Source organism: Argentina silus, assembly GCF_951799395.1.
Source record: "Argentina silus genome assembly, chromosome: 11".
In the NCBI taxonomy this organism is placed as follows: Eukaryota; Metazoa; Chordata; class Actinopteri; order Argentiniformes; family Argentinidae; genus Argentina; species Argentina silus.
The window spans coordinates 5,969,732-5,986,052 of record NC_139665.1 but is presented as its reverse complement, the minus strand read 5'-3'; the positions used below and the strand labels follow the sequence as shown (position 1 = coordinate 5,986,052).

Below are 16,321 nucleotides of genomic sequence, written 5' to 3'. Positions count from 1 at the left end.
GCACTCCAACCCAGCGAACCCACCCCCCTCTCTGTTCAGCCTTTTCAAGTGCGACTGGACATGGTCGGCTCTCCGAAATGCCACAAGACTTCCCATTTATAGTCACACAGGGACTTTACTAACGAAGGAATGAGAGAAAGAGTGGATGGCCGGGCGAAGCGGGGGAAAAAAGAGAGGTGGAGGTCGCTTGGTGTCGTGGGAACTGGGAGCGGAGTCTGGATCGCAAAAACTTTGCCCCTCTAGAGGATTCGCAACTGCTTTCAATTTTAGTCAGGGTCACTCAGATTTCAGTCCCCGTGTCTGCCAAGATATCAACCCCCCTCTTTTTAGACCCCTCCCCCTCCACGCTCAAGAGAGCCAGAGTCATGACATCATTCTTAGTGGAGAAGTATTCTTTCTTTCCTCATTTTCCCCTTACACCTTGCTTTCTTGCTCTCTCTCTCTCTCTCCATTGTTCTCCCTCTTTTACCTTCTGTTTCTTTCCCTCACTCCTCACTCTCTATCGCACACTCACATCTTTCCCCCTACCTCTTCCATAACTTCCCTCCCTCCCTCCCTCTCTCCTTTCCTCTCCGCGGCTCCTTGTCTCTGGCTAGGCTGGTTTTGGGTCTGTTTCTTTTTGTGGTCTGTCATCAGGTTGCTAAAGATGTGGTGACGCGTGGGAGAGGCCAGTGGGGGAGGGAGGGGGGAGGGAGGGGGGGGGGACACCTCCTCAGGGAGATAAACAGCCCGACTGGTAAAGGTCCTGCTGGATGTGAATACCCAATGGCCAGGGGGGTCTGCCTGGAGGAGTGTGAGGACAGACTTTGGTAGAAGTCAGCATGCACACAGTATAAGTGTGTATTCGAAGGGGGGGGGGGGGGGGGGGGCACGCGGGGGGCACTACACACACACACATGCCCCAGGAATGTAGAGCATCCCTCAAATCTGTCAGGCAGCTGGTGAAGGGTGGGGGTGTCAGCACTGGGGGGGTGGAGGGGTGGGGGGTGGGGGGTGGGGGGGCAAGGGAGGAGAGAGGTGGGAGGGAGGAGGAGGGGTGTCACGCTAAATAAGCACAATTACATAGACACTGGATGGAAACCAGATGACCACATGCACCACTGACAATACTGGGAGGTTAGAAGGCCAGGGCGCGTACCAGTCCAAACCAAGCCCTGAACACACACACACTACTGGACACACACTGTTGGACACACACTGCTGGACACACACTGCTGAACACACACTGGACACACACTGCTGGACACACACTGGACACACACTGCTGGACTCACATATTAGACACACACTACTGGACACACGCTGCTGGACACACACTGGACACACACTGCTGGACACACACTGCTGGACACACATTGGACACACACTGCTGGACACACACTACTGGACACACACTAGACACACACTGGACACACACTGCTGGACACACACTGCTGGACACACATTGGACACACACTGCTGGCCACACTGGACACACACTGCTGGACACACACTGGACACACACTGCTGGACACACACTGCTGGACACACATTGGACACACACTGCTGGACACACACTACTGGACACACACTAGACACACACTGGACACACACTGCTGGACACACATTGGACACACACTGCTGGCCACACTGGACACACACTGCTGGACACACACTGCTGGACACATACTGGACACACACTGCTGGACACACACTGGACACACACTGGACACACACTGCTGGACACACACACTGGACACACACTGCTGGACTGGACCAGGAGAGGAGGTTCTTACTGTAGAGATGGGATGACAGTGTTCTGTGCTGTGGATGTGCATCATTATGAATAACAGTGAGTGGTGATGGTGGAGGAGGATTATAGGGTTGATACTATAGAAGTGTCAAGTATTTTTGCCTTTTACTTTGCTTTAGACATATCTTCCATGCTGCACTGCCAATGTCCTTCTGCAATGTCCGCTAGGAATTCTTCTATCATCTTCTTTTTCCGTGGTCTCTCGTTCTACCCCCTCTCCTCCCTCTCCTCCCTCTCATCCCATCGTCTGTGTTTGTCCCTTATTTCAACCCTCTGTACCCCTAACATCCATTTTGACTGTTTATGGAAAGTATTGTGTCAGAATCTCATTGACTTATAGCAGACCTGCAGTGTGTGTGTGTGTGTGTGTGTGTGTGTGTGTGTGTGTGTGTGTGTGTGTGTGTGTGTGTGTGTGTGTGTGTGTGTGTGTGTGTGTGTGTGTGGTGTGGTGTGTGTGTGTGTGTGTGTGTGTGTGTGTGTGTGTGTGTGTGTGTGTGTGTGTGTGTGGAGAAGGGGGGTAGTTACATGGTTAGGAAATGAGCTAATGATTTTGTCTTTAGGGCCTAATTTTAGAGCTCTCAGTTCTCAGCAGCAAAAAGCTAGCTTTTCAACGCTCAAGGACACAAGTCAAGGAGCCCAGCTGCTTTGTATTGAGGTTGTTCAGCGAAGAGGAAGGTAAACTTCACACAGAAACACAACACAGAGCCCTGGGTGGTCACACCCACTCCAGAGCTGTACCTAAGTATATCAACTCTAATCGGAACCACTTTCAAGGCCTGGAACCAATTCATACCAGTTAAGTTGTTAAGTTACCTCAATTAGGCCATTTTGTTGCAGAATGAAAATTATGTTTGAAAATCTGGCATTTTGCCCTAACGTCTGATTATCAAGAGGAAAACTAAGAGGTTATCTAAGGCCTTTTCAAATGTATGGTCATGAATTATATGCATACATAGGTTCTGAGATGTATATTACCAAGCAACATTTAAAAATAAGTAGACACATTTTAGACACAAGTCTTGTATGTACAAATCCACTCAAAATAACATAATCCTATCCTATGATTTGTTATTCTACATCATTATATGATAACCATACAAGGCGCCCACAAACATGTCTGAGTTGGGAGGACACGGTAAGAACTATGAACCACAGTCACCTCTGCCCTCTAGTGGTGAGAAACCAAACAACAGTGTCCACAACGCCTCTTGAATGATAGGATACAGAACAGTGGCTCCTAAATATGTTTTCCAGTTGTGGCCAATGATCTATATAGATCCATGGTTGTGACCCATGTTGTACAAATGAAATTAATGTTTGAATTTAAGTACCGTCCTTATAAGAAGATATAGCCTTTATCAATTTATTTGTTCACCTTTATTTATGTATTTATTACATTTATTTAAACAGGTCATTGAGAACTAGTTTGCCTAATGTAGGACTAATTATTTAGCCATTTCAAGCAAGTGACATGTCTAAATAGTCAAGTAAGTAATTAGCTGTGTTTACCTGTGTTCACAGTGGTTGGGATACCAACTCAAGTACTGTACATCATATGTCACAGCTAACAGTACACACACAGAGCTCTCTTATTTGAAAATAGGTTTCTAAAGCCACATTCAATGTTTCTTACAAAAGGAGGAGGAAGTGTGTGTGTGTGCGCGCGCGCGCATGCATGTGTGGGTGTGAGAAGGAGGTGGTGGTGGGTGGTTACATGGCTGGGAAGGTATTTCAAGAATTCAAAAATGAAAACTCACACACAAGTATAAGTGTCTTAAAATAATGTCCATTTTATTGTATAAACACATAGAGTGGTCGAATAAAGGGCTCTGTTTACATGAAGCATCTGGTGAGGTGAAGATCGTCTTTTATCAGAGAAACAAAGAACATTTCAGGATTTCATGACTTTATACGGGAAGAGAGAGAAGTGTTTGGTGCTAGTGCAATATAAACAGGGGTCCTGTCACCCATATACAAATAAAAACATCATCATTTGAAAAGAAAAACAATTCTAAAAATCTAAAACATTCCTCACAAGTCTGTATGTATTAGATATAGTGCAGCAATCAAAAACTCTCCTTAAAAATCTACGAAATGAGTGACGGTGGCTATTTAGGCAAAAAGCCACAGCATCAATTTCATGATTGGAGATATTTAGCCTACTTTAGTAATGAAATAACTTCTTAACAAACTAATAATCGCAAAACAAAATACGTCGATGGCCAGCAGATATATCCAGTAATCCCAGGGTCCGGGTGAGAGCCCGGTGTTGTCAGGTACCATAGCTGGAGTGAAGAGAGTGGAGGTGAGCAACTGTATGACATGGACCTTCCCAGGAGCAGGGGGGGGGGGGGTGCTGGGCGGGGGTCTCTCTCCTCAGGCCGTGACCATTTCTGGGAGGGGGTCCTGAGGTATCTGCTCCTCGGAGGGCAGCTCTGAGGGCAGCAGCTCCTCCTTGTCACTTAGGGAACTGCGGCGCTGCAGCCTGCTGCGTCTCAGGGTGATGAGGATCAGGCTGACCAATAGCAGGGCTGAGATGACTGCCAGAGTGGCCACCAGGAAGAAGGCTGGAGGAGGGAGGGAGGGAGGGAGAGGGAGACAGATTTATTTTAGTATAAGAGATATTTCCATTGAATCTGTCATGTTCAGTCTAGTTTGCTGTTTCGTGTTATCCAGTGATCCATCTGTTATCGTATCTAATCCATTCATGGTTCATTTAGTTGTATGACCACCCAAACATCCCAACTATCCAACTCTCAAAGTCCCTTTGACAGCTTTTGCTTCTTGTATGTATTCAGAACACAGACCACAGAACACATTCAACCTATGCTAGCTACAGTACATGGAGATGAAGCTCACCTGGGGTCAAGCGGTCACGGCCGTTTCGGTGCCCGTGCTCACCTGCGAAGATGATGACATCAGAACAGAGGATTATTTATCACCTAGGTTGTGCTGCTGCATCCGCTTGAAATGTGTACAGTACAATTCATCATCTTTGTCCATTTTTCCACTATCACACTGCAGAATCTTACTCCCAAAAATGTTTTTTTTTTTTGGTTTATCATCGTTGATATGGTCCCAAAATAGAATAACTTTGTGCAGACAAACCTCAAAGGTATCCTAGCTGTGAGCTCATATTAACTTCCTAGAATAGTCTCATCGTGATGCGTTGTGTCAGTCATCTTGAGACTAATTCAGGAAGCTAATCGAAGATGTGATTATGATATCTACGAGGCTCTGTCATGCAGAATAACGATATTACGGGACCATGTCAACGGTGGGCTGATCAGAGAAATAGACACAGAAAGAAAGATTTCAAAGAGTCAAACGTGGCCTTAAGGAGTTGTGTGTCCATACCCTGGTCCTCGGTGCAGCGGGCCTTGCACTCCTCCAGGGTTCCGTAGCGGTTGTCATTGCCCCTGCAGCCTCCATACATGAAGGACTGGCAGGACTGGGTCTTGGGGTCAAAGTAGAACATGCTCATGGCGGCGCGGCAGGGGCCCGGGTCAGAGGGAGCCATGCAGGCCTCTGTGAGAGGACGGTGGGAGAGAAAGCGAGTCAGGACAGATTTGATCAAAGCCTGCCGGCTTCAACCGTGAGGGACGCTACCATGTCTGGAGGAGCGTATTCAAAACCAAACCGACATGACAGAAAAATGTGTGATGTTGACATGCACGTGACAAACTTTCACACTGGAGCTGGGCTAAGAAATGGAATCGAATACAGTAACAAGCGATACACAGTGGAAAGCCAATTGCTCCTTCCAAGTGCTTGAAGACACACAGCCGCTTCAGCTGTAATAGCTGATGCCAGAATAGCTGCCGTTTTGCTGTTCCTCCGCCTCCTCCCTCCACTCTACCGCAGAGCCTATGAGGCAGTGCTGCCCCACAGTGGTGGTAACACCACAGAACAGGCAGGCAGTAGAGAACAGTGTGCGATCAGCATAGAACCGCCCCAGAAGCCATCCTGAGATCATGTCTGCATACTCTGTCCCATTACCTGCATACTCTGTCCCATTACCTGCATACTCTGTCCCATTACCTGCATACTCTGTCCCCTTACCTGCATACTCTGTCCCATTACCTGCATACTCTGTCCCATTACCTGCATACTCTGTCCCATTACCTGCATACTCCGGGGTCTTGTCATCAGTCCTAGCGGAAGGGATGACGGTCACTGGAGAGGGGAGGAATGGAGAGAGGTTAGAGGCCATGACTAATAAGAGCTGTTCAGAAGGTACTGTATCTCCAGTAACCTCTGTATGTATGAGCAGTCTACTGTGAATGTTAGCATTTGGTCTTATACAGTGGTCTGCGTAAGTAATGGGGCAGTGGAGCATTTTTTCTTCTAATAAAAAAAAAAAAAAAAAAAAAAAAAAAAAAAAGATTCTCATCTTTTATTTGTGTACATATTGGTTTCACCATTCAGAAATTACAGCACTTTTTATGTGTTTCAGAGTACCAAAAAGTGATGGGGTAGATTTATCAAATGTCCAAATTAAGCACTCATGTTAAGTATTTGATGGACAATCCTTTGCATGTAATAACTTCCTGAAGTCTGTGACCCATTGACACCACCACACTGGGTATATTCTCTGGTGATGCTCTGCCAGGCCTGTACTGCAGCCATCTTCAGTTGTTGTTTGTTTTGAGGACTCTTCACCAAATGTAATGCATGTTCAATAGGATTTACCCATCTCACTATCTATCTTCCACCATAGACCCATCTCTTCAGGCTACATCATCTACATCTCCTAAATACCTCTTCATCCCCACTACCCCCCTGTACAGTTTCTCTACTGTAAATAATACAAAATTAATTAATTAAAAAAAAGTAATCCTGGCCCAAGCACAGATTTGTTTTTCTTATGACTGATGTATAGATGATTCACTTACTTTAGACAAATGTACTTGTTGTAAGTCGCTTTGGATAAAGGCATCTGTAAAAATGATTTAAATCTGGAGACTGACTTGGCCAGTCATCCACTTTCCACTTTCCTAGTTGCTATGGCAGTATGTTTTGGTCATTGTTTTGCAAGGTGAAGCTGTCCAATGAGTTTGGAGACATTTTCTTGTACTTGGGCTGACAAGATGTTTCTGTACACTTCAGAATACATTCTGCTGCTGCTGTCAGCCGTAGCATCATCAATGAAGAAAAGTGAGCCAGTTTCAGTGGCAGCCATACAAGCCCAAACCATAACAGCCCCTCCACCATATTTCACAGATGGTGTGGATATTGGGCAGTTCTTTTTTTTTCTCCACACTTTACTCTTGCCATCACTCTGGTACATGTTAATCTTTGTCTCATCTGTCCACAAGACCGTTTTCAAGAACTCTGTAGTCTCTTGTAGGTACTTTCTAACAAACCGTAACCTGGCCATCCTGTTTTTGAAGCTAACTAGTGGTTTGCACCTTGAAGTGAAGCCCCTGTAGTTCTGCTGGAGAAGTCTTCTGCGGACGGTAGTCTCTGACACATTCACGCCTACCTCCTAGAGTGTTCCTTTTGACTGCACAAATTGTATGATGGAACTAAACCAGTTAAATCTAACAACCCAGAAACACCTGTCAAGCCAAGTGTCGCATCACTTTTGGGTACCCTGAAATAGGGTGACTATGCATAAAAAGGATTGTAATTTTTGAATGGTGAAACCAATATGTACACAAATACCATCAACTAACAGCTGAGAATATCTACTTTAACCTAACTTTAAAATCCACACTTTTGGAGTGTAGATAGATAGATAGATAGATAGAAACTTTATTTATCCCAGGGGGAAATTCAGGAAAGAGCCAAAAGAAGAAAAAATGCTTCACTGTCCCATTACTTACGCAGGGCATTGTATCTACTGCATCCATAACTGAATCAAGCCTGTGACTATATGAAGTCTTTGAATGCATTTGCAGAGTGTTTTGGTGAGTGAATGGTGAATGGCATGACGATAGGGTGAGAGGTCACCTGTGCAGGTCTTCATGCACGCCTCCTCTGTGACATAGTTGTTCTTGTTTCCACGGCAGCCGCCGTAGGTGAAGGGTTTGCAGGAGCCTGTGTCGCTATGGTAATAGAAGTGTCTCATAGAGGCGCGGCAGGGCCCGGCCTTGGGGCTGGCCTGGCACAGATCTGATTGGACAGAACAACAGGGTCAAACGCTCTGATTGCACAAGGCTACAAGGCCATCACTCAAACATAGAAAGATGGAAAAACTAGAGAGAGAAAGAGATGGAAAAGAATAAACGTTCACCAAATTCACAAAAACGTTGACGAGGGGGAAGACATGAAGAAATGAACACCAACAGAAGCAAGCGATATAGAGAACTTGCCGGCAAAGTCAGACGATGTCATCTTGGGAAGGAGCCCCTCAGGACCGGCAGCTATAACATGGTAGAGTCATAACATCAATATGTTAGAACATGGTAACATGGCCAATCAGGAACTGTCTCACTGCTATCTCCCCTGGTGTGATATCACAAGACAGATTCATTTCCACATGGTCATAGTGACAAACACACAGAGTATATTTGGGATTCTGAGCTTGTCTCCAAGTCAATTCCCTAGAGATAGCCACCGTGTGTGGTGTATATCATGGCCTTCTAATATCAACTGGAACAGTGGGCCTCATGCAGGAAACGATATACGAACAAATTTCCTCTTATTTTTGTTCGTATCCATGATTTGTTCTTATTTTGTTAGTACCCATTGATTTCTGGGATTCATCAATGTTTTCTTATTTTTGCTCTTCTCTTAAGTAAAACGAGCGGGCAAGCGGGTTTACGAGCGGTCGAGAGCACTCTTACCAAGATAAGAAAAAAACATCTTGTTTTCACAGTCCACAAATTGTTTGTCCAACACAAGGAAACATACGTTTTAATTTTGAGGAACATAAAAAATATACCATATAATCAAATTTAGATTATCATATGCTTTAGAGTAATTATAAAGATTGGATTATTAAATTTGTGGGCTAAAGAAATACTATTGGTCCATTGATCCCAATTAAGACTATAAAAACCCTTGATATTGCGTGTGTTCAGCTTCTGAATAGCTTACATACTGCTCTTAGATGCTTTGGCCATCCAGGCCTTACGCAGAGAACGCGCTTTTAGAGATCACACAGATCTATTTGATGAGACGGATGAATGGCTGCTGAGCCGTTTCAGATTGCCAAGAGCACTGTTTTGAGATTTGTGCAATACTCTACAGCCTGAACTTAGGCGACACACACGCCGGTCAAATCCCGTGCCTCCACTCCTGCTCTTATATAGTGTTTACGGGGCGTTACCTATGCTAATAACAAACAATCGGCCACGCGCCTTTTTTTTGTTAGCCGTGCCTAAAGTTAGCTAAAGTAAGTGTCTATTTAAACAACTCTGAACCATGGATTACTGTTTATCCTGGCCCAGGGACTACTTTCAGGGTAAGGAACCATCGGACTGTAAAGTGTAGAATCGTGAACTATCCCTTTATGAAATGTGGAACTGTTGAGTATTATATTACAGCCCACTCAGATCTCACACTTAATAGCAATGTTTATGGGACATTGACGATAGATCATAGATCATGTCCTCCACTAAAGTAAGTGTCTATTTAAACAACTCTGAACCATGGATTACTGTTTATCCTGGCCCAGGGACTACTTTCAGGGTAAGGAACCATCGGATGACATCCTTACTGGTGTGTACTGCACAAGGTCGGCGCTGTACTGTACAATGTTGCCGATCATGATATCGCTATTAACGTCCAAGTCCAAAAGACACAGTTGATATCAAACAAAGTGATAGCATATCTTCCCTACTTTTATTATGGAAATAGCGTTATCTACTATAGTTGGTGAACACAAAGTGCTGTATATTACCTTGGACACGTAGAGGCAGAGCCATCCTCTTGAGGACAGGTCGGGGAGGAGGGGCCTTGGGTAGAACAGTACCTGATAAGAGGGGGGAGAACGGGTCACATGACGCAGCTGTGGGCTCTCTCCACTGATACCAAAACACAACGTTTTTTTCTGACATGGATTAAAACGAATAATAAACAGATATGGAGCGAAACTTGTAGACTCTGGGAGTCATGGGTTGCAGCTACAGGATAGTTGTACGTGTCGTGACTCTTTGTATAGTCAGAATCTGATGGAAGATGGAGACTGCAGAATGTTAAGAATCTTGTTCTTACACAATAACACAGTACCACAGGTACCACCATGGGAACTTAACAGCCCAAACACTGAGAAACATTCACAACAATTGGACAATTGGAGTTTAAAAGATAACATTTCCCTTTCGTCATCTTTTTGTTTATTTATGTTTTACTTTAGTACTAAAATACACAAGTTAAATTCGCCTGTTTGATTTGAACAACTCAAGATCAGACCTTTGCTTTTCTCTAACTCTTGAACTGCTCCCCATTAACCTCCCAGTCTATCCACAGGCCAGTTAGAAACTACAATGGAAGACCATGTGATCTGTCTGGTCACATCAGCCAGAAACGGACCACTGCTTGTTTACGAGTGTCAGTCTGAGCTAGGGGGAAGTAGGGCTGCAACTATCCAGTATATTGGTAATAGAGTATTCTGTCGATTAATTGTATTAAAAACATTTTTTGCAATAACATTGCTTTTTTAAATACTATATTAAAAATGATAAATGTTTGTAAACGTACCAGCAAAAAATGGAAAAAATAATAATACTCAAGGCAGACGATTTTTTTTTGTAATCGAATTACTCAAGTTCTTTGATTAATCGTTTCAGCCCTAATGTGAAGTAGTTGATCTCAATCACATATCTAAAATCGCATATACATTTATCTAAACTAAATTAATCCTTTAACCAAGCCATCATTTAGAGATTAGTAAACACAGTGCATGACTCAGAAAAACCCACATGAAGACAGTCTCATCTTACAGAGGTCACCTAACCAGTTTGGTCACAAGTATGAGTACAGCAGAGCTATGCAAACAATACACACCCAGCTTATGACAGAAACACAGTGTTTGAAATAGGAAATACACAGGAATGGTGCACGCACGCACACATGCACGCACAAACACGAACACAATCACACACAAACAATCACAATCACACACACACACACACAGACACAAGATTATCTTCCGGGTTCTGATGGTGTCAGGTTGCATTAGCCGTGAGGTAGCTTCGATGCTCTGGAATGTTCCCTGTCCCTAACAATGGCCGATTGATCATACATAAGCACACAGAGGGTGACAGCTCAGCTCACAGTGGAGCTAATACTGATTAACATAGAATAGTTAAAATGTCCCTTTACAATAATCATGGGAAAGAGGAAGTAAGAAGTAAAATATTTTTTAAGGGTAAGTAAGAAAATAATAGTCACATACCAATCTACAAAGACTCTAAAGCAACACGGTTGGAATTTCAACACACTTGTTGGTGACTCTCAGTTGGTTTCAACACGGTCACGTCCGGCTGCGTCACAGCTGGGTTAGACGTCCATAACCATTTCAGACTATTTGTTGACTAAAACATCACGTTCCACTGACATTGGGTAGAACAGGGACATTGGGTCTCACACGGCTTGGACAAGAGTGAAACAAGTAATGGACTATATTGTGCTTTATGTTTAAGACCGTGGCCATCCACTCTACTTTGAGTGTGAGAAGGGGAGACAGAGAGAAGAAAGAGACAGAGGCAGGAATGGAACCCTGTGGGAGACCGTGCACATGCTAGGAGATACTGCTGAATGTTGTCTGTTCTATTATCTTGCTGCACTGACAAACCAGTTTCTCCTTGGAGAGGAACGGAACCCCATTCCTTGGAGAGGAGTAACACAATCTAACTGTCAATCAGTCAGTCTGTCTGTCTGTCTACTCATCCATCCATCCATCCTCCCCTGACATGGGAGTCATCAGACATGTTCTGTAGCTTGACATCTCACCTGTCACCCCACCACAAGAGCCCTCACACTCTTCCCGATTGGCAAAGTTGTTTCCGTTGCCGCTACATCCCCCGTAGACAAAGGCCTTGCAGGTCTGGTTGGTGACGTCATAGTAGAAGCGAGGGAAGGCGGCTCGGCAGGGACCCACGACCATCGACATGAGGCACTTATCTGAGGGAGAGAGGAGGCACAAAGAACATTCACTATCTCCCTTCCAAAGACACCACACACACACAACAAAACATTGTCTCTGTAATACCCAGAAGTGTACTTGCGAAGCAACACACTACTTAACAACATCATACAGAGTATTTCCATATGCTTTACATAGACCTTGGTGAAGGTGGAAATGGAAAAGAGCAACACAAAGGACCTGCATCTACCCGCCCATCGGACAAAAACAACACTGGAACAAGTTTGACAGCAACACAATCCAAACGACTTGACTGTATCCAAAAGAGGGAAAACAAATGTGCGTTAGACAAGTTTGCATTCCTTTTCAGATGTTGTAAGTGATGTCTGGGACTTTATTTTTCATATCACATGGGCCTACGTACTATATTATCACTCCACAAAACCTAACACTTTCCATCCTTTAAAACTATAAATCCTGTCTTTCACAAGGAAAACTGGACCGACTACAATGGGCCAGAGAAAGTATCATTGACTTCCAGAGAAAATGGGACAGGTTGCTATACTGCATTCTTTCTTGTGCCCTGTCCCAATTTCCTGTCCAAATCACACGCACCCATTGAGAAACTGAACACACGCTCACTCTTTCCTTCTTTCTCTGCTCAGTCCACATCCCCTGACCTGTGAGAAGTCAATGTGGCTATTGACTCCAGGATCAACCAAGTGGAGTTTTGAAATTTGAACCACCAAATTTGTGAAATTTGTATGCCTTTTTGGTCAATAAACAGAGGCTATAGCTGAGGAATGGTCCTCTTTTACATTACCCTGTCTTGTCAGACATATTGACCCCCAAATGATGACATGGATACAATTGCAATATAAGAGACCTTGCTTGGTTTTTGAAAACGGAGTTTATAAACAGAACTGAGACAGGTGGATTGGCAGTGTCAGAAAGATAAACATGCCTACCTGTTGAGTTGCCTTCCTGAACGGGTACACTATAGCCTACGACCTCAATCTTTGCAGCGAGCTTGGTCTGGACCTTTTTACGGTAGACACTGAACTGCGTATTGGGCTTCAGAAAGCAAACGTTTTTCCCATGTTTTATGCAGCTCAGAAGAAAACAGTCGGACGGTCCATCCGCCGGGTGTCCAACCAAGGCCATCTGGCAGTCTGTATGGTTACAGCAAGCCTCCTTGCACCCCGAGATGTCTGTTATCTCCCGCAGGTGAGCCAGGTGTGTGGCCCCGGCATTGAGGGATTTCGGGTCAAGATCTTGTCCTAGTTCCGGATCCATCCAAGTACACTCGTGTTTCTCTTGTTCATCGAGCTGACCGCTCACAAGAACCCCGAGCAGTAGGCACAAAACACCTCCGCACCACACCTGCGCCATAGCTTCGACCGTGAAACCCTTTGTACAGGTAAACAAGTCTTCCGACGAACTTTTTCGTCTTGAATTCGAATTGACTTGAATAAACAGCAATTCGTTGAATATGAACCACGCGTAGGCCTACCCAAGTCTCGACAGCTGGAAGAGGTTGAAAGACTACTTCCTTATGGAAGCGATTGCGTTTTGGTGACTTGAATACATCGCAGCTACAGGTGTCATGTCACCCTCCCACTATCCATCTGACAAGCCGCCCTCTCTTCCTTGTGGGTGTGACGGCATATAAAATGTGCGAAAAGTTCCTTGTTCAACTATCTCCAGTACGAAATTCTATCAACCTCCTCAGATACTGACTCAAACATTATTTATGGATCCGTCGTATGTGGTTGTGGTTTAGTCGCCGGTATGTATTCCCTAGGAAATGCTTTTTATTCGAAGGCCATTACATTGTATTCGCCCACTAGAGGGCAGCCAAGAGTCTTGCCTTTAAACAGATGCTGCTGTGGTCTGACCAGATGGTCATACATCAACATTGTGACAGCACCCTCTTGGAGGTGCATAAGTAAAGCAGCCAACAAAGAGGTGTAAGCAGTTTAGGCAGTTTTCATTCTATTTTCTCTTGATATTGCCTGCACTCACCACTTGCCTGGCTGGTTGTCATTTGGGGCGATAGCTGGGTCGCTGGTTCGGATCCCAGATGTTAGCTGGTAACTGGATGGTTACTGGTATCAATAACTCAACCACCTCCAGGTTCGTATGGTTACTGGTGTCAATAACTCAACCACCTCCAGGTTCGTATGGTTACTGGTATCAATAACTCAACCACCTCCAGGTTCGTATGGTTACTGGTATCAATAACTCAACCACCCCCAGGTCCGTAGCCACAGAAAGTTTTACAAAGGTCATGACAGCTCATGAGGGGGGTATAGACCTAGAAGAGTCCTTCGAGATTATTTTCCTCTAAGAGCTCTGCATTTTGGTGCACTCTCTTGTACAATGTGAAGAGTCGCGGAAAAGTAGTCATGGGTCAATTTAAGAGTTTGGTGCCCCAACAGCCATTGAAAGTAAATAAAACCTAGAATATACAAGCAGGGCTTTAGTGATTCTGACTTTGGTGTATTTGAATACTATTGCTCTGTTTGACATATTTTCTTCAACTATGTAGTTAACTTTTGATAACAGAACTCAGCCTCTTTGTGGATGAAGTCTTATGCAGGTGTCCAGCATTAATTAGAGAAATGTTTTACTCCTTAATGTTATCTCGTTGGACCTGGAGAGGTTGTGGTCCGCAGAGCCTGACAAAGGGCAAGATAAGACGGCTGCATGTGACTTGCACTGTGCAAGAAATTTGTGTAAACAGCTCATTGTTGATTTGAAACCCAAAACCTGTTACCTGCTAAATCTGACCAGGTATAACTGAGAATGCACAGCAGAATTATACTTTGAGAAATGGCTGATCCAGAACTTTCTCCCAAGCATCTGTCCTGTCTGCTGCTTTTGTGCTTGTTTTGTCTGCGCCGGTCTTGTCAATAAAAACATCATCTTATACCACCATCTGATCCTTCATTACTGATCACCTCGAGTCCTTCAAATGCATATAGAGTAGATTAATATGGAGTAAATAGATCTTAAAATGATTTAGTACACTTTATACCTTTAAAGGTGCAGTCGTTACTGTCATTTCAATGAATGATAGCATATATACCTTTTGATTCTTGAAGGATACCATTCAGAAATGCGTCATTTAACTCTGCTGGTAAACAATATCTTTGTAAACGAACTATGCATAGTTTTGAAATATGTTCAAAATGATCATGTTGATATCATGGACTGCTGTGGTTACATTCTATAGACCCTTCTCTCAGTGAGGGGCTGCCCGTTTGGCTGAAAACAAATTCAGGATTGTGACCCACAACCATCCCGAATGACCAAGAGTTGTGCATGATCGATGGGAGTGCTTTGCTTGTGTAATGGTATTGCTATCACCAATGCTAACATGGTCACACCACACCCACTCTGTGTTCAAGACGGCGCGCCAGTGCCTGTTTTTCCTCATGTGTCTGAGGAAATTTGGTATGGATACCCGGATCATTACAAACTTGAAAACGGCCCAGTCCATCACAGGCCTCAAACTACCAGCCATTCAGGACATTTACTCTGGGAGGTGTGCAAGAGGAAGGCTGGGAAGATCATCAGGGACCCCAGCCACCCCAGCCACTCCCTGTTCTCCCTGTTGCCTTCTGGCAAAAGGTACTGGAGCATCCAGACCATGCGTCCAACAGGCTCCGGAACAGTTTCTACCCGCAGGCCATTAGACTGCTCAACTGCCCCCCACCCTCCTGCTCAACCACCACTACTTCAACCCCCCCTTGAACTTGTGCTCAATACTACCCCCCCCCACCCCACCCCACCCCACCTTGATCAGTAGACATTGCTCTTGCACATCTGATATTATTGCCACTACATTCAGTGTGTCTTTGCACTATTACTGTAAATTACTGCTGCTACTTACACTACACCCTTATGCACTACTATTGTCACTTTTTTTGTATTACTATATTATATTGTATTACTGATTGTTGATTGTTGTTGACTGTTGTTTAGCGAGGAGCAAGATCCCAAAGCATTTCACTCTGTTAATTACAGCTGTATGTGACAAATAAAAATAGATTTGATTTAATTAGATTAGATTTGATTTGATTTAATTTGATTTGATTCAAGCCTTTTTAGTTTGCACATTGTTTTCCTTGTTTTAGCCTTTTTCCCACATTATTTGGTGTACTACCCTTTATTAGATTGTGTCACATTTATCAAACACGAGGATGGAAGCAAACCACGGGGCAAAACACGGGGATGGAAGCAGACGAGCAAGCAATGTGGTGTAAGAGCTGGTGGGGATGGTGGTGGACTCACACATGCACCTCTTCGATCCATCACGCTGATGCTATGTGACACACATAGGAGGAGTCTCATCCGGGTATGGATAGACTGCTGGGATTACTAGCTGTGTTTACACAATCAACAGGAAGGACTCTCATGACTGTAAACTCACAACATAGAATTTATACTCAGTGTGAAAACCCCTGAAAATGACAATACATTCCCGT

At 44.3% G+C, this 16,321-nt stretch overlaps 1 protein-coding gene across 1 annotated transcript; it reads right to left on the bottom strand.

The window, feature by feature from the left end:
* Positions 1 to 3,558: 3,558 nt before the first annotated feature.
* spint2 (serine peptidase inhibitor, Kunitz type, 2) lies at positions 3,559 to 13,445 on the bottom strand. Its single transcript, XM_083680816.1, has 9 exons — positions 12,797 to 13,445; positions 11,696 to 11,866; positions 9,642 to 9,713; positions 8,110 to 8,160; positions 7,748 to 7,909; positions 5,918 to 5,968; positions 5,150 to 5,320; positions 4,652 to 4,693; positions 3,559 to 4,359 (listed from the first exon to the last, which is right to left on the bottom strand). Exons 1-9 carry the CDS (start codon positions 13,218 to 13,220, stop codon positions 4,169 to 4,171), a joined length of 1,335 nt encoding a protein of 444 aa, XP_083536942.1. The 5' UTR covers positions 13,221 to 13,445; the 3' UTR covers positions 3,559 to 4,168.
* Between the last annotated feature and the right edge of the window lie 2,876 nt (positions 13,446 to 16,321).